Source organism: Crinia signifera, chromosome 5 (assembly GCF_055691185.1).
Source record: "Crinia signifera chromosome 5, ASM5569118v1, whole genome shotgun sequence".
NCBI lineage: Eukaryota > Metazoa > Chordata > Amphibia > Anura > Myobatrachidae > Crinia > Crinia signifera.
In genome coordinates, this window is record NC_139221.1 from 33,805,563 (window position 1) to 33,828,118 (window position 22,556).

General features: G+C 43.5%; 1 protein-coding gene across 1 annotated transcript in view; it reads right to left on the bottom strand.

The window, feature by feature from the left end:
- Window positions 1-22,556, bottom strand: part of STK3 (serine/threonine kinase 3) — a 205,341-nt gene that overhangs the window by 79,740 nt on the left and 103,045 nt on the right. Inside the window, exons 7-8 of the mRNA XM_083186984.1 lie at window positions 21,571-21,708; window positions 7,833-7,958 (exon numbers count right to left, since the gene is read on the bottom strand). Of these exons, the coding sequence (XP_083043110.1) occupies window positions 7,833-7,958; window positions 21,571-21,708 (264 nt within the window). The remainder of the gene's footprint in view (window positions 1-7,832; window positions 7,959-21,570; window positions 21,709-22,556) is intronic.

A 22,556-nucleotide genomic window follows, 5' to 3' on the forward strand; every position in this document is an offset into this window, starting at 1 on the left:
ATCCGTGTATTCCAAAAACCGTGGTTTTTCAGAATATTTTGGTTTGTTGTTGTTGGGTTTTTTTTGGGAGGGGGGGGAGGGGGTGGACACGGTGGCCTCCGGGATTCTCTTCAGCGGCATCTCCAGTCCCAGAGGTGCATTGCGTGAGTGCTGGGTTGCGTCGGTGACGTCACCAATGCGGCCGCGCAAAAAAGTTTGTGAATCCCAGCATTTCGGATAAGAGATACTCAACCTGTGTGATATTTTTGTGAGGTATTGTGAAGGACTTTTACCAGTTAATAAAAATATAAAATGGATTATAGCCACAGCTATGAACGCAAACAAGGTATCTTTAATCAAGAGCCAATTCATGTTTAAAAATAATACATTACAGGCCCCCCATACACTGCGGCGAGGGGAGAAGTCGCCGGCGATTCCCCCCTTGAGCCGCCCGGGACCTCTCCAAATTCTGTGCCTTTGGCATGTTATGCAAATAAGTCACGAGGACACGCCCAGCAGACATCCTAAAGCTACAAGAAAAGATGGCGCATCCGAATGGGAATTGGTAGTGGTAAAAACAATAGCTTTTATCTGTTTTAACTAGTTTTGTAAGTATACTTCAATCAAATGCATTTGACTGAAGTGTTCATCTGACCTTGTCATCCTCACATAAACCATATGGATGTGTAACACATGCAACGTTTGTAATCCAGACAGTCCATGCGATTTCCATTCACTATACATAGAAAGGAGATGTTGCAGTATGTGTGGCTGTGAGTAAACTACACATAGACAAACTACAAAAAGCAGCACAAACAATTTTAATTTTGCAAATAGCACTAAAGGCACAGTGTGTGTGTGTGTGTGTATGATCTTATATATTGTAAGTGCCACTGTAGCCATGAAAAGAAAGACTAATGGTTTGTGTTCAGTGCTGTGTAATGTGTGAATAAATGTGTGAATTGAATAAATGTTAAAAATAATACAATGTATTTTCAGTATTAAACAAGTGCTACATGTATATTAGATGGATGCAGTTCATTTAACCAACACAAGAGGGTGCTACAGACAGCAAACTGAATGGCGATGAGCACTCTACTAGAAGTCAGTTTGCAGCTCAGACCAGTGAATATACTGTAACTGCAGAGCAAGTTAATGTAATATCATTTCCTCAGTATGCAGTAAGTAATAACAAGTATTGCGATTAATAGTTAAAGGTGGAGAAGAAAAGGGTAAAATTCGATAAATAGTTGTACAGTGATTCAGAGGTTTACTTGTCTATTTGCACATTCATTTAAAAGCACCTGTGAGAAGTATATGAAGCTAATGCTCCCAATAAATGGGTATCATAAGTATAACCTAGTAAGCCCTAATTAGCTTGGGCTGTATCCCAGTACTTACTGTACAGGCATACTGTATGTTGCAAATGCAGTCTCTACACCAGGGCTTGCGAAAAAACAAAGTCCTCAAGGAACTCCAAAAGCTGGGTACACACTATAGAATTCTTAGAGTAGGGAAAAATTTCTTATTGTCCCCTTACAGTTACTCTGAATTAAAGTTCAATCAAAATTTCATCAGGCGGGGCCTGATGAAAGATTCCAGGTACCCCAGGCTCATACACATGTATCTAGTGTAAGGTGCTCAGTCTAATTGCAATGGGTGTCCTGCTGCAGGTTAAAAAAGGATTGCTAGACCCTTGTAAATCGCATAAAAGACAAAAAAAAAATTAAAAACTGCGCTAGGTAAAATTGTTTAGCAATTAATTATGCACATTTATTTATATATATATTTTTAACTTTCACCAGCCAGTGGCAACATAAAAGCACAATTGATAAATAAAAATAAACATACGAATAATGAATAAATAAAACCTACTACAGGTTGAGTATCCCTTATCCAAATTATTCTGAAAACCATTCTAAAATGTACTTTTATTTTTTGCTAAAAACCTACTGGCTACATCTGTAACTGGCACTACTGGGGAAATAACATGTAACTGGCACTAAATATGTATTCAAATTAACTGCCATAAATGCAAGATACTTCATTCAAATCTAAAAATATTCCAAAATATGGAATAATCCATTATCCAATATTCTTCTGGCCCCGAGCATTTCGAATAAGGGATACTCAACCTGTACATACTTTTAGACAGACAACACAACACATAAAGGGCCATATTCTAGTTCACTCTTTATGACAAAATCCTTCTCAGATGGACAAAACCATATGCACTGCAAGTGGGGCAGGTGTAACTTGTGCAGAGAGAATTAGATTTGGGTGGGGTTTTACTTCAAAGTGAGATCTACCGTATATACTCGAGTATAAGCCGAGTTTTTCAGCCCTTTTTATTTGCTGAAAATTCCCCACTCGGCTTATACTCGAGTCAGTGGCTTTAATACTGTAGCCGCGGCTTAGGGAAGATGGCCGCGGCTACAGAAACATGGCCGCCGGCCTCCTGCATTGAGGACATGTATGGTGCAGGAGGCCTGGCCATTACAGAGCAGAGGACGGCGACGGCATCAGCGCGACGAAGTCAGCGGCTGCCGCCGCGCACCCCCCTCCCCACGTGGAGCCTGTCAGCGGCACCCTCTACCTCCCTCTTGAGCACTGCGACCAGGGCAGCAGCAGCGGCAGCGGCGAGCAGGGCAGCAGCGGACACACCAGGAGGACAGCGGCGGCTGTGCACCCTCCTCCCCCCGCCTCTCTGTGGAGCCAGACAGCGCGGCAGCTGCAACCCCCCAGTACAGGGGATGGAGGTCAGTCACACTTTAAGTGAGGCTAAAAGGCTTGTGGCGTTTTACACCAGTGTCCCTATTGACATTAATGCCAGGTGGTTGCTGTCATGTAATGTGGGTTGTGAGCCAGTGCTTGGAGATGGGATCATCTCTCAGTGCTGGCTATGTCATTGGTGAGAATGGGCCCCGGGTTGCTGTGACCCGGGTCACCCATTTACACTGCACCGTGAGCTGGATTGAACAATGCCTGTGGTGTCCCATGCAGGGGGAGAAACCTGTGGTGTCCCATGCAGAGGGAGAAGCCTGAGGTGTCCTGTTATTATGTAGGGGGAGCAGCCTGTGGTGTCCTGTTATTATGTAGGGGCAGCAGCCTGTGGTGTCCTGTTATTATGTAGGGGGAGCAGCCTGTGGTGTCCTTGTATTATGTAGGGGGAGCAGCCTGTGGTGTCCTTGTATTATTATACAGGGGACTTTACCAGTAGCTGCTGCATTTTCCACCCTCGGCTTATACTCGGGTCACTAAGTTTTCCCAGTTTTTTTAGGTAAAATTAGGTGCCTCGGCTTATATTCGGGTCGGCTTATACTCGAGTATATACGGTATATTGCAGTGTTAAAATAAAGCAGTCAGTATTTACCCTGCACAGAAACAAAATAACTCACCCAAATCTAATTCTCTCTGCACATTTTACACCTGCCCCCCTGCAGTACACATGGTTTTGTCCATCTAAGAAGGATTTTGTCAGAAAGAGTGAACTAGAATAAGGCCCAAAGCCCATATACAATAGTGTTAGTTGTGTATATAGGTAAATTGATACTTCTGTTTGAGTGTCACAATTGTTAGTCCATTTGGACTAACAATTGTGACAGACTCAAACAGTAGTATCAATTTACCTACTGTATATCCACAACTAACACTTTATGGCAGTGGTTCCTAAACTGTGTGCCGTGGCACCCTGCAGTGCTTTGGGGGACTTGCAGGGGTGCCCTGGATTGGTGGTCCATGACCCATTAAAAGTTATTTTATGACCAATGTAATAGACAAATTGTGGACAAACAGAAGTGAATCCTGACATAACTGACACTAAGGAATAGATATAAACACAATGTACTTACTTGAATATTCATTTCTTACTTAATCAATTAGAAACGTTTGGGCCAGGGGGGCCGTGAAAAATGTTCTGATACTTAGGGGTGTCGTGACTGAAAAAAGTTTGGGAACCCCTGATTTATGGGCTTTGTGTGTTATGTCTTGTTTGTCTAAAATTATTTAGTGTATTTTTTATTCATTATTCGTATGTTTATTTTTATTTACCAATAGGGTATTTATACGGTCACTGGCAAGTGAAAGCTAAAAATATATATATATATATATATATATATATATATATATATATATATATATATATATATATATATATATATATATATATATATAAATGTGTGCAATTAACTGCTAAACAATTTTGCCTTAGCGCAGTTTTTGGTGTTTTATTTGTGTTTTATGCGTGTGATGAAGGTCATACAACACGCATGTAGGAGCTAATGCTTGTGGCATGTGAAAGACTTTGACTTCAGGCTGACTGGCTGGTGTTGAAGCACAATATACAGGGAGAGGGAAAAATAAGTAACCCACTTCAGAGGGCTCGGGAGTACGTTCTACTGCTCCGAATGAGACAAAATTGAAACTACCGTTAATTCAAATCATGTGCTAGTCATTTGTTTAATAAAAATGTTTATTTCATAAATCTGCCGAAATGCACACAAATAAATGTTCAATAGGCTTATCATTGTAATGTCCAATAACCTGCACATGAATGTTTAATATGCTTGCTCGGTATGTCCCCCTTCAGTAAGAACAAGGTGCTTCAGTAGCAAAACCCTAGTGTCTATCGCAGTGAGTCTGCCTGACTATCCAGAACATTGTGACATTTTTTGCTAACCCTGTACATAAAGTAAAGGTTCCAATAGTACGTTACATTGGCAAAGCCATCTGAGTTAATTAAGACATCACGTTCCCCGTAGCGCCAGTAACATATCCCATCCCCAGTAGTGCCAGTTACACATCACGTCCCCAGTAGTGCCAGTTACACATCCCGTCCCCCCGTAGCGCCAGTTACATATCCCGTCCCCAGTAGCGCCAGTTACATATCCCGTCCCCAGTAGCGCCAGTTACATATCCCGTCCCCCGTAGCGCCAGTTACATATCCCGTCCCCCCGTAGCGCCAGTTACATATCCCGTCCCCAGTAGCGCCAGTTACATATCCCGTCCCCAGTAGCGCCAGTTACATATCCCGTCCCCAGTAGCGCCAGTTACATATCCCGTCCCCAGTAGTGCCAGTTACATATCCCGTCCCCAGTAGCGCCAGTTACATATCCCGTCCCCAGTAGCGCCAGTTACATATCCCGTCCCCCAGTAGTGCCAGTTACATATCCCGTCCCCAGTAGTACCAGTTACATATCCCGTCCCCAGTAGTACCAGTTACATATCCCGTCCCCAGTAGTGCCAGTTACATATCCCGTCCCCAGTAGTGCCAGTTACATATCCCGTCCCCAGTAGTGCCAGTTACATATCCTGTCCCCAGTAGTGCCAGTTACATATCCTGTCCCCAGTAGTGCCAGTTACATATCCTGTCCCCAGTAGTGCCAGTTACATATCCTGTCCCCAGTAGTGCCAGTTACATATCCTGTCCCCAGTAGTGCCAGTTACATATGTCCCCGGTAGTGTTTTTAGCAACAACAAAAAACCTAATTATGGAAGCTATGATTTTTGGAATTATTTGGATAGCAGGTATACGGATACCTGTACTTACATTTGGGAGTTCCACCTTAAGTGCAGAGCATCAATGCATCAATTATTATAGTAACTTTTTTTTAAATGCATTGATTTAACTTCATATTGTTGCCAAATAAAAAACACTTCTTAGGATTGAACTAATTCGGTATTTGCATACATTTCTACATGAATTTATAGAACAGAATACACTTGCACAGACTATAATTCCATGGTCAGTTTCTCATTTCTCTCCTTTTTGGGGGTCATGTTTATAAAACCCGCCAGTGAGTTCACCTGCCCTTTAAACCTTAATAATGTCATGACTGAAAATGCCCGTGTGTGTGAGGGGTCACGGGGATTCTTTATATTTTTCCAGTAGCCACATAACTATTTATATCAGAAGGCAAGCACACCTACATACAAATGCACAAACCATAGACCGCAAAGCCTTATAACACACGGTGTTCCTGAGCCGGGGCGTGCATGCGGTCATCAGAACAGGTTATTTATTCTTAACGGATTTAAAATATATTACCGTCCTGAGCTGTGTGATGGAAACCTCTTGTGACAGCCTGACATGTTATGATAGGTGCTCAGGTAAGTAAACAGATTTTTTTAATTAGCCGAAAACGGCAAGCAAAGTATTCTACTGGGGGGGTAACGGAGATCTGAGTGCTTCGATGTTAGTTTAAGCATGCTGACTATGACTGGCCTCTTCTAGAGAATTTTAATTTTTTTGGATGGGATTTTTGATTCGGGAGGTCAAGCAGCTGTGCGGTGGAATGTATCCCAATCAAACCTCAGTTCATGACAGCTTGCAGGGAATACGGCCAGATATTTATTACCTTAAAGAACAGGGTCTTTCTGCTTTGTGTTTCAGAAATGTTGCTGCAGATTAAGGCTTATTTTAGCTTCGTGTCTCTGTGGCTTTTACCCTTTATTAAGGAGAACTCATGCAATACATAGGAGGTAAATACCCGGCTGAAAGATTCATTACCAGATATTAATATAGAGCGCACACACTCCTCGGCGCTTTACAGAGACTGTATCAGTCGCTCACACGAGTCCCTGCCCCAGTGGAAATTGGAAAACGGTTGTTAAGTTGGAATTTGGTCTACAGTAAGTGGATCGACACCTTTAGGTCGACATGGGTCAAGGTCAACATGGTTCTAGGTCGACATGGTCTAGGTCAACAGTGAAAAGGTCGACGTGGTGTTTTTTCACTTTTTTTTTTTACCTGAATGTCAACACAGTCGACATGGACACTGGTTAAAATGCACCGTGTCCGCTCGCCATGCTTCGGACACACTTCTATTCTCCCACCACACCCTAGTGGATGGTAGGGCATGAAATACCGCCTGTAAGCATATGTCGCCTCAAAAAACAGTGAAAAACCCCATGTTGACCTATTGACTGTCGACCTAGACCATGTCGACCTAATGCTTGTGTCGACCTAGAACCATGTCGACCATCGTGCTATTAACCAAAGGACCGTATCCCATTAGGTTGACATGCATTGGTTCAACCATTGAAGGTTGACTTTTTTACTTTTATTTCATGTGCCGACAGGTGATATTTCATACCCTACCATCCACTAGGGCGTGGAGGGAGAACAGAACAGTGTGCCGAGAAATTTGAGGCAACGTGCCCGAAGCATGACATACTGCTATTTGCTAGTACAATGCTATATAAATGATTTGGTGAGAATAAAAGGTTGAAAAATAATTAAATCTATCCTATTCAACCATTCAAACACAGATACTGAGGGATAGCAACACAAACCCGTACAGCTCATTTTTCGTAGTGTTCATCCTGGGCCAACAAACATTGGGGCAGATGTATTAAGCCTGGAGGAGCGATAAACTGGAGATAAAGTGAAACTAGTTAATGCACCAGCCAATCAGCTGTGTTTGAAAATGACAGTTGGGAGTTGATTGGCTGGTGCTTCATCTCCTTTCACTGTATCTCTTCTCCAGGCTTAATACATCTGCCCCACAAATCAGCAGCCCCTATATATTGCTTTATGTATACAGTAAAGAACCCTTTTGCTCAAAGCTGGAGATTAAATCTCCTATCAGCCACAAGTAGAAGCCATGTGTTCGCTTTGGGGACCTTACATTATTCGTGTATGGCTGGTATATTAATGTCCCCTAGTACTTGTTCTTTACAGAACTTGGATCAAATACTAAATCCTGATTAACTGCTCGAGACAGAAACAGACTTTGGCAACTAGAGGTCCTTATAATACGAAAGGACTTAAGCTCAACAACAGCTGAAGAACCACTGGTTTCCCAACTGGGACATCTTATTTTTACCAAGTTTGAAAAAAAAAAAACACCTACTGAGTTTTCATCTTCCTCTTCCAGCTCTCGCTGCTGCTCCTCGTGTCTTTTTGCCTTAATGTCCATCGCTTCTGTGATGAGGTCTCTAAGAATCGATACAGGCTTAGCATTTTTGATAAATGTGTGCTAGGGGAAAAAGAGAGAGAGAGAGAGAAAAGATGAGCATCACGTTGCAAATCATAAACAGCCATGTAGACCACATTTACTGCACTTGTACTGTATCTTGGTTGTATATGAATCGTTGTACTGATTGTATGTGGACATTATTATTAAACATGGTCAGGCTACTAAAAGGTGCCCATACATGGTACAATTATTGTATACAATATCGCATCTCATTGCATCGCACAGGTTTTGCAATGCAATGAGGTGAGATCTAGTACAAAAAGTATGTGCTGCTAGTATGTACTAGATCTCATCGCATTGCAAAACCTGTGCGATGCAATGAGATGAGATGCGATATTGTATACAATAATTGTACCATGTATGGGCATCTTTACAGAATCTTATGCTGGACTAAAGGGTCGCACACACTGGGTGATGCCGCTTATAATGTTGGCCGCAGGGACCCGGGGTATGGCCCTCGTTAACGATCAGCTCCCTTGTCTGTACGTGCACAGACGACGGAGGGGGGTCGTTAATGACCCACAGAACTGCGCATCATCATTCGTCGGTCAGACTATAGACACCACAATAAAATGATCGTTATATCGCTCAATATGATCGACCAGTAAATGCAGGGCTTTACTCCATTCACGGTTTTGCAATTTACATATTTTCGTTAAAAAAAAACGCCCACACCCAAAAATAATACACCCGACACTAGAAAATTCGGTACTTCTTTACTTTCACGGCGCCACTAGATCAGAAATCGCGGTCATCGCGGGCATTGAATGCACTTAAAAACGGCCGCGACGCGACCGACGCGATGCCCGCGATTTCCCATAGAGATCAATGTTAAATTTCTCAATGGACCCGATTTTACTGTTAAATGCCTCAATTGACACGATTTTTCCATAGGAAACAATGTTAAATGGCCCACAGAGGCCAAATAGTCACCGTAAAGTGTGAAATGGCCCCCACATTTTTTAACGCCACCCCACGATCAACGCGAACCCGAAGCGTGGCGAGCGCAGCGAGCCCGCGAGGGGCGGCGGTACGCGTCCTACGACCTTTTCATACCCCCACTATCCACGTCGGCGTGGAGTTGAGAATAGAATAGTGTGGCGAGCGCAGCGAGCCACCGAGCCCGAAGCGTGGCGAGCCCCGCGAGGGGACGAGGATACCTGTGAAGCCCGCGAAGGGACGCGTTTACCTGTAAAGGTATCCGTGTCCCCTCGCGGGGCTCGCCACGCTTCGGGCTCGCCACACTATTCTATTCTCAACTCCACGCCGACGTGGATAGTGGGGGTATGAAAAGGTCGTAGGACGCGTACCGCCGCCCCTCGCGGGCTCGCTGCGCTCGCCACGCTTCGGGTTCGCGTTGATCGTGGGGTGGCGTTAACAATTGTGGGGGCCATTTCACACTTCAGGGTGGCTAATTGGCCTCTGTGGGCCATTTAACATTGTTTCCTATGGAAAAATCGTGTCAATTGAGGCATTTAACAGTAAAATCGGGTCCATTGAGAAATTTAACATTGATCTCTATGGGAAATCGCGGGCATCGCGTCGGTCGCGTCGCAGCCGTTTTTAAGTGCATTCAATGCCCGCGATGACCGCGATTTCTAGTGGCGCCGTGAAAGTACAGAAGTACCGAAAATTCTCATGTGACACTGAGGAAGTGTTTGGTATGACCAGAGAAACGATGTATAAGGAAATATCTGTACAGTACAGAACACTGTGTACGTATAGTGTGGTTAGAAACTGCTTCACTCAATAGGAATATCACGGCCTACTGTTGAGTCCCAAAATCCCATTACACATTATGTATTTTATATACTGTACATACAGTATGGAAACATAGATTTTACATACTGACAACGCAAAATTAGAGGCTACATGCAAGTAGCTTTTCTACTGTTTAGGTCACCGAATCTGCGTTCCATGACTGTAAGCATGGAGGGTCTGTAATCTAAACCGTGCCACAGGGGGAAAAAAAATTATGATATCTTCCGTAAACAAGGAAAGAGCTTAATTTGAGTCACTTACAAAATAACTTTAAACCCAATTAGAATACAATTAGATAATTTTAAATGCCATGTAGTCATGACCATGTGTAATCCTACACTGTATACATACAGCAAGGAGGAACGTACATTAACTGTAAACCTACAGCTCCCACTTGTATTAATGTTGACCACTTCAAAGGACCCCGCTCTTTGCCAAAGAGGCCATGCACTGTGTGCATTCATAAACTCAACGTCTGTGTGGAATTGGGGAAGGTTAGCTGACTTTCCCATTCATCTGGTAATAAAAATAAATTTCGCATTTCATCAGGACGATTACACACTTAATAAAATATGTGTAAGGATTGTGAATAATATCCATGATTATTTGTTTCTCACTTTCCTTTGATCACTACAGAAGAGAAGATATCAGATTTTTTTTACATTCTTTATTAAAAAGATACATGTGATAAATTTCTGGGAGAATTTTGTTTGGCGAGCAGCCGTATCAGATGCTGCATACACGCCGGGCACTAGGACCCAGAGTCTGCAGGGAGATGTGACCTCCAACCTGATGTGCTAATCAGGTTGGAGGTCACATGTGCAGATTCCAGCTATCTTTACTGTGTAGAGTGAAAAAGTAGTGTGTCGGCACATGGTAACCACTGTTAACCAATGTATTCCACAGTGTTCCTACTTATGCTGCTGCTCTCTGTGTGTGGTCCAATGGTGCGATGTACAGGTGCGATGTGCTCACCGAGGCACAGCACATAAAGTATATGCTGCCCGTACTTTTTTAACTAGATTGCATCGCATCTAGTTCAAAACGCACAAAGCTTTAGCACATCGCATGCGTTTTGAAGAAGATGCGATATGATCTAGTTTATAACACATTGCATATTGTACCGTGTATGGGCACTTTTATATCCATTATTCAACCTTTTGTGAGCATGAACTCTATGGGGTGTGTTCAATTACTTTTGCGAGCCTTACAGTGCTGCCTGCTCGCTGTCACAGCTCGCAGGGTCAGTATTCAACTGCGACCCCTGCACACGCCGTTTCCCCCCTCACTAGGTTTTTGGAGCTATGGGGAAACGGCGTGTGCGGCCGCTTAAACAGCGAGGCTCGCGGCTAGATGCAGCCGGCTCCCTGCATTAGCCACGAGCCTCAATGTTTGGGGAACACAGAATAGGGTGAGCGGCCGGCGTGGGGTTCAAACGCCAAAGGGGCATTGTTTTAGTCTATCCCCGCCGTTGAACCCCCTCGCCGGCCGCATTGAATACCCAAATTGTATTACTGTACACCTCTCAAATGCAGAGCATCAAAACAAAAAGCAACTATAAAAGTACGACCTTTATTTTCAAATAGGGGTTTATTTAGTAAGATGGGAGTTTAATTGGGTGTGGTATATGGTCCCGACAGTCGGGATCCAGACAGTCATTAGCCCGATGTTGGGATCCCGACTGGCCGGACTCAGACAACATGGCGAGCGCACCTATTCTACGCTCACCACCTATTCTATTCTCCCTCTATGGGGGCCGTGGACCCCCACGAGGGAGAATAGCTAGTAGCAATCGGGACCCCGAATGTTGGGGTTTTGACTGTTGGGATCCCTATGTCAGGATAATGACTGTCGGAAAACTGTCTGGCACCAGTTTAATTTCAGATTGGATGTTGCTACCAATCAGAGTCTACTGCTTATTCTACAAAAGCTTTCAGTCGTGCACAGGAGAGGAAAACCATTCGGAATCACTCACCATCGATGGTTTCCCCCCTGTTCGCAGTGCAGAGTAAGCCTAGACTCACCCGCTGCCGCTGTGGAGGCCGTGTGGAGAAGGAGGCTGCTGATGATGTCAGTGGCCCTCCCTAAGGCCAGGGAATGCTTGCATTTGGGTCAATTCCTGAAACTACTTGGAGGGTTTGCCCTGGGCATTCCAAGTATTTATACAACTGCTGTTCGATACCAGCAAATCCAACTGTTACTGCTTCTTAGGGTGTATATCACACCAGTAAGACTTTATAATATAGGTAGTAGACACACCTTCTTTGAAAATGCTACAGTAGGTAGCGAAACGCGTCAGGTGTTTCTGTCTCACTTCCAGGACCAGGTTATATATCAGGAGCTGATTATTCTTTCCACCATCACCCGGCTATACTGCCTATTGGAATATTCCATCTGCTGCCATGACCAGTTGGTCTTGAACATTGGCAGCCCCCTTCTGGACATCCTCTGGCAGACACATTCTCCAGCAGCCACCCTTGAGAGAGGACACATATTCCAACACTGGTGTTTACCAGGACACCTTCCACCAGCAGTTTGCAATTGGACTCTGTCACTAGAGAGGACTCCGGTACCCCCCATCTGTAATAGCTGAAGAGATTCTAGATGCACCGGATAGACAGAATATTATCAAGTGTATACTAGATAAAGTCTGTGTTACCAGATTATGGGGGGTATTCCATGCCTGACACCATTTCGGAAAGGGGAAATAGCGGCGGGCGGGCGGGCCCCTATTGAATGCTGTCTTGCCCGACAGAACCAACCTTAAAAGCTGCAGGGCCCGTTTTGTCGATAACGTCCGTGAATGGTCACGGCCGAATCTTGACAATCCGCAGCCGTTTATGCAGACACACCACCTTTTCACTGATCGCCAGTCGGAACATTGAATCCCGCAGGGCGATATGCGGTCGTGCAAAACGAAAAACGGGCCAGGGTCACGGCTGTCTGGACGGATCGATAGTTGTATTGAATACCCCCCTATGAGGGATGCCCGCTATTACATGGCTATATTTTACTATTTATATTTCTTCTAGTGCTGATGCTTTTAAACATAGTGGATTTTGCCCTTACTGCCTATAAAGATTGGGGTGACTTGAATTGCTAGTTTGTAGAATATATCTCCTCTAGTATTATCCAGTCTGAGTTTATCTCTTGAGTTTTTGTTTGTAGTCATGTCTCAGTTCCCCTGTGAAGACTATTGTTGCATAATTAATATGCCTGCTTTCACATTTTTGTCCATTACTAGAAATATGGATATACTAGCCAAAAGCCCCCAAAAATGATAGCTTAGTCCCTGTCTGCTCTGGCCTCCAATCTCTGTCTTCACAGCTCCTTCCCTCCATAGCCAGCAAGTTTGAAACAGATCATTTTGTTTTCACTTTCTGTTTAGGAGTAAATTTGCTCAGTCTAGTGGCCTCTAGTGGTCACTGGCGGTACACTACTGATACTCCTATGGATTGGAGTGAATGTTCGTATAAAGTTTATTATATGTAATTGTTTTCTTTTTATTTCAATATGTTCAAAATAAAAAGTATTGAATTTAAAATAAACTGTGTTTTAATTTCCTTTAAACAAGTATAACATTTAAAAAAAAAATAGATTTTACAGTTATTTAAAGGTTACCAACAGTTTAATGAGGGCTAGAGATTAGAGATGCAAATAAGAATTTCTTATTGACGGACTTTTAATTGATTAGTACTGAGGACAGCATCTACACGCGTTCAATTCCTGCTTTTTTCACAGAAATAAAACTGTGCAGTAAATCAGCGCTTGCACACCTATTAGGCATTCGAAGAGGAGTGGTTTATGCCAAGACAATGGTTTAGAGAAAGCAGTGGTGTCAAACTCATGGCCCTCCAGCTGTTGTGGAACTACACGTTCCAACATGCCCTGCTACAAATTTTATATACTGGATTGCTAAAACTGTGAAAGGGCATGCTGGGAAGTGTAGTTCAACAACAGCTGGAAGGCCAAGAGTATGACACCACTGCTAGTTATTTAGTGAGTAAAGAAAGAGTTAAAAGTTCCACACCTCGGTCTGCCTCTAAAGTGAGAGTCCGCAGATCTCTCTCATCCATCCAGAATTTCCACATAGAAAAGGAAATGCTTGCAATGATTTTAGATGTTGCCCTCAACATGTTAGTGCGCTGCATTCCACGCTCTCTATGTCACTGACCTAGAATAAGTCACTGGAAGGGCCGAGCTCCAGGATCTGTTAATCATTTGGGCAATCAGTGAATACCAGCACTTAGAGAGTTGATATTTATTCCATTTGGATTGCTTCCACGTTAAATCAGACATCTAAGTAACTGGCTCATAAAAGTTATTCAATACCAAAATAAGAAGCATTATCTACGGAAAGATGAGGCTTTGCGATACGCTGTAATTTACAGTGTCAGGAAAGAGCTAATTTTTTAGTGCTTCAGTGTGATCAGGGAATTACAAGGGCTTTCCAGTTACTATTGAACTCTTCAGCCAGGTCTGGTCGAGTTTTATTTGATCGCTAAAAACTTGCTACTGGTAATTGCGTAGCCGCACAAACCGGTGAATCTACGCCGCTCTGGAACCTCTCTGCTAACTTTGTGGTCTACGGAGTTTCTGCTCCATCACAATGAGACGGCAATTGGAATATAAATTAAACATTTAACTTGTGGAATACATGGGCTCATCTGGGAACCAAATTATGTTATGGAACCCATTTTTCCTTAGTAATGTCCTTAATATTATTTCATAGCTGCATACCCTCCTGCATTCTGCAGGAGACTCCCTGAAATAGCAGCAATCTCCCTCTCTCCCTCTCTCCCTAGTCTAGCAATCTCCCTGATTTCTCCTAACCCACATTACACTGTTGCATTTTTGGGGAAAAAAGGAATGAGAGACAGATACATTTACATTGAATTATCAGCACCATTTCCCAGCACTTTACCAAGTACAGTATAGCTCTTACTAACTGCTTTGGGCTCATCTACATTTGGATAGAAGTCATTTTACAAGACTCCTCTCAGATGTAGCAGTACACACCCACGCTTCTAGGTGCCATGTTCACAATCTCTTTTCACAAGAGCTCCATATATGGAACTAGACACGCCCTTTGGGAGGAGCATGACACGCCCCCTCAATTATTTGCTAAATTCTACTACCAACTATAATCTCTATGAAACTAGTTTTCAAAAGTAGGCAAGTGTGTATCATTTGCTTCACTGTGGTCTATAAAATTTAGCACATTACTGGCAAAACACTGAAAAGTAAATGAGGAATGTGCAAAAGGTTAATTGGGTGGACAGAGCCCTAGTTCAATCCAAAAAGGTCAAAAGAAAGGTCAATATAAAAATGGTCGCCACATTAAAAGTTTTTGAGGTGTCACATGGACCCTAAATTAGTGTACCTCTTGGCTCGCCATGTTTTGGGCCCAGGAGCCTCAATCCTCTATCGTTGCGCTTAGCACATTTTATCATTCACAGGGACCTAGATCGGATTACCAACCCAACTGACACATGCCTCTAAGACATGCATATCCAAACTATGGCCCTCCAGCTGTGAAACTACAATTCCCATCATGCCTTGCTACAGTTTTGCTATTAGGAAATGCTAAAACTATGGCAAGGCATGCTGGGATGTGTAGATTCACAACAGGCGTGCCCCAGTTCCTACATGCCTGCTCTAAGTTATCTGTAGTCTATATACATTACACATGACAAAGTAGCCCATAGTGTAATAACTGTACTAGAAGTTAGTGATCGGTTATGTAAGCAAAGACCAGGTCAGCAGGCATTCCTAATCAGCACAGTGATAAAATAACTAAACCCTGAACATAAATGTCTAACACGGCGGTATACATATATCATCTGACTTGTGCTTATTGCAGTCATATGATTGTACAAACACCACAATTCCCATACACCTTTGAAGTTTAACTTCAGTAGCAGTAGGGAGGCTAACACCCACCAACTGCCACAGATGTGTTTGTAAAGCAGCAATACATGTAGGGTATCGCAGAGCTGCACAATGAATACATGGGTAAGGGAGGTAGGATTAAGAACTAATTAAACAGGGATTTTTTTGGAGGCGTGGCCACACCTACCCGATTTAGCCACACCTTCTAAGTACCCAGGCCCTGTGGATGCCTCAACTGCCCTGCATTTGGGGACACTGGGAATTGGATCCACAGATAGAACTCTGTTCTAAAGAACTCCTAGCGAGCCTCAGTGATAAAAGATTTGGTGCAACTCCCCTCTCTCAAAGCTAGTTTGGATGAGGGAAGCCTCGTTTAAGCCAAGTGCGCTATTTGAGCCGTGATCCAGTGATTTCCTAATACAAAGTTATAGTGAGCAGAGTCTGATAAAAATGCAATTATAAATGTATCCGGGCCAAAGTAAATATAGAATATATGCGACAGTTTCAAGCTGCTCCCCATGGTGCCCGGGAGCGGGCTAGGCACATGTAAGATCACCACAAACCTAAAAAACGGGTATGGTTATCCACAAGTTGGTCGACATGCTGAAAGGTCGACATGGGTCTAGGTCGGCATTGGGACAAGGTCGACAGGTCATTAGGTCGACATTGGCTAGTTTTACAGTCAAAAGTTTGACATGGGGGTTTTCCACTGTTTTTTTTACCTGCATGTCGACACAGTCGACATGGACACAGGATAAAGTGCACCGCTTCAATCGCCATGCTTCAGGCTTAGTGACTCCCTGCGCTCGGCACACTATTTTATTCTGCCACCACACCCTAGTGGATGGTAGGGCATGAAATACCGCCCCCATACACCTTGAAAAGGCCTCTTTTACAGGAGAACTGCGGTGGTGGATGAGAGGGAACCTACAGTCAAATAACCCCTGCTATAAGCACCTGGACCGAACCAGCCTTTACCACTTATTTCATCATTACTCCCCCCAAGGTTTGGAGGAGCGGTCGATAGTCTGAGTGGACCTTCCTTATACATTGGCTGGGGAGTGCTACCCCAGCATTGGAACGCCACCCATACAAACTAAAGGACTGACCCACATTAAGCAAATCCTGGGTATACTGGACACCCGTTGCACTACTGGATCCACAAAAGGACACCATCAAAGGCACTCTAGGAACGGATCTCATCCTTTTCTCCAAAAAGAAATATGGAACCGTATGGACTGACCCATTCCAATAATTCCCTCTCAGACGTCTCGCTTACATAAGTGCTCATTTGTACCTACTGTTGTCTATTTGCACAAATTATTCCCAATTTTATTATTATTTTTTTATTGTGTATTAATAAATTGCTTTTATAACTAGAAAATCATTGGCACCTATCCATTTTTCACGTAAGAATTTTTAATTACTAGTGCAGTGTACACCCCCTCTTTGTTCATGAAATACCACCTGTCGGCACATGTTGGCCTTTTGACTGTCCATTCAATGACCTGTCGACCTTGTCTCATGTCGACCTAGTGGTGTCCACCTAATGACTGTCGATCTTATGACCGTAGCCCCTAAAAACCACAGGACACAAACCTGCGTATACATAACCTGCCTGCGTACAACGTCTGGGGACAAGACTAACAAGCTACCTTTTTGCACTAGAACCAAAGTTTTTTCTATGCACGGTGCACTCATAAAAAGAACCGAAGGGATTATGATAATTATCCCAGTAAAACGCAGAGCTACACAATTCAGTAAGCAGGAATTTATATTCCCAGCGGGCCATAACCATATAGTAGATAGAAGTCATTTACCTTTATTACTCCATAAAACATAGAAAAACACTATTAAAGTCCACACAACTGTGAAAGCAACTCTAGAATCACACGATAGTGTGAAAAACAGGTTGTTAAGTAGCACAAACAAAAAAAGCAGCAGTGACGTTGTTAAAGCAATAAGATTATTATGGTGCAGATTGCTTGCGACTACACACCTTGATGTGGTTATTCCACTTTGCATAACCCCATACAAGCCCATCCCATAGCTATATATAGGAAATATGGTAACAATGGCCCAATAGGTATCCGGACTATTTGTAGACAACAAGTAGATAGACAGCCATTAGGTCGACACTGCCATTAGGTCGACACTGCCATTAGGTCGACACTGCCATTAGGTCGACAGTCAAAAGGTCGACAGTCAAAAGGTCGACAGTCAAAAGGTCGACAGTCAAAAGGTCGACAGTCAAAAGGTCGACAGTCAAAAGGTCGACAGTCAAAAGGTCGACATGGTTTTTTTCACTGTTTTTTTGAGCCGACATGTGCCGACAGGCGGTATTTCATGCCCTACTATCCACTAGGGCGCGGCGGGAGAATAAAATAGTGTGCCGAGCGCAGTGAGGCATCGTGCCCAAAGCATAGCGAGTGAAGCGAGCGATGCGAGGGGCTGCGGTTCACTTCAAACTGTGTCCATGTCGACTGTGTCGACATTTCGGCCAAAAAACAGTGAAAAAATGTGTCGACCTTTTGACTGTCGACCTAGACACTGTCGACCTAATGGCAGTGTCGACCTAAAAGCATGTCGACCTATTGAGTTGTCGAACTAATGGTGTCGACCTAATGGCTGTCTATCTACTTGTTGTCTACAAATGGTCCCACATCCGGCCCAATAAGCTGCGACTTCAGCCTCCCACTGATCAGTGTGCTCGTTAGGGGAAGGGCATACATTCAAATTAAGGATGTAACTGTGAAATGTAGGTTATAGTAACATCTATGTGGAGCACAGAAAGCAGTATAAGTGTCAAAGCCCTAAGTGTCAACCTGCTCCACCCCCATGCCTTCTAGTGTTCATTCTGGTGGCAGAATACTAAACCAGCATAACTTTAAGAGAAATAAAAAGTGAAGGCCTATGGTTTATTCGACCACCCTGATGTGAGCACTGGCTGAAGTTTGAGCGTAGCATCAGCTAAAGGCGAAGTATTACTTGAGTAATTATACTGGAGGGACAGTAGATGGTGCTGTATCTTAAACTGTCACGGTGTAGTCGCTCTTTAAAGTGCACTTTCCCATTACTTATTCTTATCACCTTCCAAGGTACGAAGCTTACATGGACTGGTCCCAGTAAAGTTCATCCCACCAATTTTAACCTATTTTATATTTGAAGACAGAAGTAAATTCTGCTGAAGCCAGAACATTCACAAATCCAACTGGTACTTCTCAGATATGACAAAGTGGGAGAAACTTCCCACCTTCATCTGATATAGGTCTGTATTCAATGCGGCCGGTGAGGGGGTTAAACGGCAGGGATCGCCGATCTTCGCACCGGCCGCTCACCATATTGAACACACCGGGGGAATCGTCGCCGTCACAGGATGGCGAGGATTCCCCCGAACAGCGAGGTTCACGGCTAATGCAGGGATCCCGCTGCATTTATCCGTGAGTCTCGCTGTTTCTGCGGCCGCATATGCCAATTCCCCCTCACTCCAAAAATGGAGCACGGGGGAATCGGCTTATGTAGGGGGGTCAGTTGAATACTGACAGGGCGAGCTGTGACAGCATGCCCCGGCATTGAATACACCCCACAGTGTTTCATTGGGGTAATATGCAACATTAAGGGGTGAGGGAAGAATCCCATGATTAAGTGACTATTTGACCCTAGTAGCTCATTGTTGCAATTTGTGTTGGGGATATTCAATTAGCCACAAGAACAAATCTGCCCTTTATACAATGGTGGGGGTTAAGAACCCCAAGCAATTTAAGCTGCAGCCCAACACTATGGGCGGTATTCAATGAGCCTGATTCGCCATGTTTTTATGGCGAATTTGTGCTGTTTGGCGAATTTTTGACTAAAACGGTGAATCACCCTATTCAATGACCACATGGCGAATACATTTGAAGGTTTTTTTCGCCATGATTCACCGAGTAGCAATCGCTATCTTTTTATGGAGAAGTGGAATGTGAACTTTTAAAATAAAGTGTTTTGTTTTTTACATTTGGTGTCAAAAAAAATCAGGAATTTTATTCTGAGGAGGGGCATGCCACTTTTATTCAGGTGCTGTAAGCACATGAATATATATTTAATTTAAAAAAATATATATATTTTATTTTTTACACAGCAGCCAGCAGGGGGCGCCGGAGCCGAGCCGCTCATTACATATTCATATATTCACTGCACCCGATCGTTACGATCGGGTATAGTGAATATAGGTCCCCTGCTGGCACCCCCGGGGGGCAGCCTGTGCTGCCTGGCACCCGGGGAGCCCACCTAACCCCCACAAACGTTCTGGGCTAGGCAGAGAGACTTCCATCTCTCTGCCTGTCACCGTCCTCAGGCTCCCTGCGGCATACGCCGCAGGAGCTCATATTCGCCAGTCAGGGGCAGCGAGCCCCTGACACGTTGAATACCGGAGCCCGCCGGCTCCGGAACGTGGCAAATGTGCAGCGAATCCTAAAAAGGATTCGCTGCACCTCGCAGGTATTCTCATTGAATACCGCCCTATATATATATATTGGGACACTCTAGCCCTCCTGCCTCATCTAAAAGATAAGCACCTTATATTAATTCATTTTTTTTTTTTTTTTTTGTACTTTGAATATTTTTCAGATTGCATTTTAAAGAGAAGAAGTTTATATGCATTACAGGCTTAGGAAGCATTTGCCCTTTCAGTGCTAAAACAACAAGTGGACTCTAGCATGTAAATGCTGAGGATGAGATGCACTTGTCCTAAACAATGCATATCTTCAGAACGCTGGCTTGACTGGAGAACCCTCCATTGCTGGTTGTGGATTGGCTACAGAGATTTTAATGAAATCCAGGAAGGCAAAGTATACCTTCCAACCCTGTCGACCTAAACCATGTTGAACATTAGTGGTCGACCCAACGGCCGTATACCATTGTTATTAAGTGCAAACTTAATTATGAAAACGTGTGTAGAATCCTGCATTTTTTTTGGAAAGGTGAGAGAATGGCAACTGAAGAATCAAAAGTATTTTGTTGTTGGCAAGTAGGAAGCTATGATGTGTGGAGTACTAAAAAATGCTGGTTCATTAGGCTACGCAGTCCACATGACCAAGAAATCATGTATTTTGCTACACGGCAGGAATGGCTAGCAGCATAGTCAGCAAGGATGTACGAAAACAAAGTTTTGTAAAAAAAAAAAAAAAAAAAAAGAAGGAAATTAAACTGTGCTGTGGGACTAAATAAATTGGCAATAATCCAGTGAGATATAAGGGTAAGACTCAGGCATGTCCAAACTGTGGCCCTCCAGCTGTTGTGAAACTACAAATCCCAGCATGCCTTGACATAGTTTTAGAATCCCCTAAAAGCAAAATGGTGGCAAGGCATGATGGGACTTGTAGTTCCCACAACAGCTGGAGGGCCATAGTTTGGACATGCCTGCGTGTAAGTACTAAGGTAGGTGGTGGTACAGTAGAGGGGATAGGTGGAGAGTACTAATAATGATGGTACAAGCAGGTGGGAGGTCAGTAATACACTTACGCACCAACTAGGAGATCTGTAAATATGAAGTGCAGTTCTGAAATACTGAGTAAGTGTCAGACTATTAAGTATAACAACCTTGTGCTGAACCCATTATCCGCATGTGCCGTACGGGGCCTACATCACTGGAGGCAGTAGGGTTGCCGTAAAGCAGGTGCAGGCAATAAGCAGCCATCCAGCTGATGATGAACTACACATCCCAGAATGCCTTGCATCAGTTCCAGCATGGCCAAACACCAAAACTAAGGCAAGGCATGATGGGATGTGTAGTTCACCAACATCTTGAGGGCCACTTGTTGCCCAACCCTACCGACAGCTGCCACCACTGGGGATTACCAGAGTTGGGTGTGGGCAACAGATTTACCTCGCTCCTTGTTTGTGACAACACCACACTGCTACCGGCATAGAACGCATGTGACAATTGTGTAGCATAGTGCGTAGTAGAGAAGTTGCTAACCTGTAGGAGTTGCGTGGCAGTCGCTCTTTGTTCTGGGTTCTTGACTAGACATTTCTTCACAAAATCTGTGAATTCATCGGACCACAGCTCAGGTTTCCTAAATGTAGGTGGAGGATTTGTGGGAATCATGAAAATAGCCTAAAACAAGAGAGAGAGAGAGAGAAAAAAATGGTTAAAAGGCCCAACATTAAATATATAAGCACTGGGCAAGAATCCTAATTACAAAACCACAGGGCACAGATAGCGAGGGGACAATGTACTATAAATGGATGCCTGGAGTGTGCAGGAGTGTTCATGTAGTTACATTTTTACCCATCATGGTGCATAACCCTTAAAACATTATGTTGACAGTACAAGGGTGAGATGCATCAAACTTTCTAAATAATGTTTAGAATGTAAGCTCTAACGAGCGGGGCCCTCTCTCCTCATGTGCTTTTCTTAGAACATATCTCTGCCACTGTTATAATCTCATCAGTGTCCGCTGCTTCAACTGTCTATTTTATTTACCCAGCACTTGTCCTAATTTGCATTTGTACTGTAAATCACAATCTTTCTTGTATTGTTCTTTGCTCATCTACGTAATGTCAGGCGCTGCGGAACCCTTGTGGCGCCATATAGATAAACGATAATAATAATAATAATAATAATGCAAAGGGAAAAAGTGGTAATGATGCCCATAGCAACCCTTTGAGTGACAAAATTTCTGTGAGAGATAAGCAAAATATTGGCAAAAAATGCCAGCGTCGCTCACATTTGTTATATAAAACCAAATAAAAAATCTTGGTTAAAAAAAAATAAAAAATAATGATATTTCCTATATAAGGTAAACATTACAGGTCATTATTTATTCATTAACAGTTCCTTAGTTCCTTATATAGCGCACACATATTCCACAGCGCTTTACAGAGAATATTTGACCATTCACATCAGTTCCTGCCCCAGTGGAGCTTACAATCTATATTCCCTACCACATGTACACGCAAACA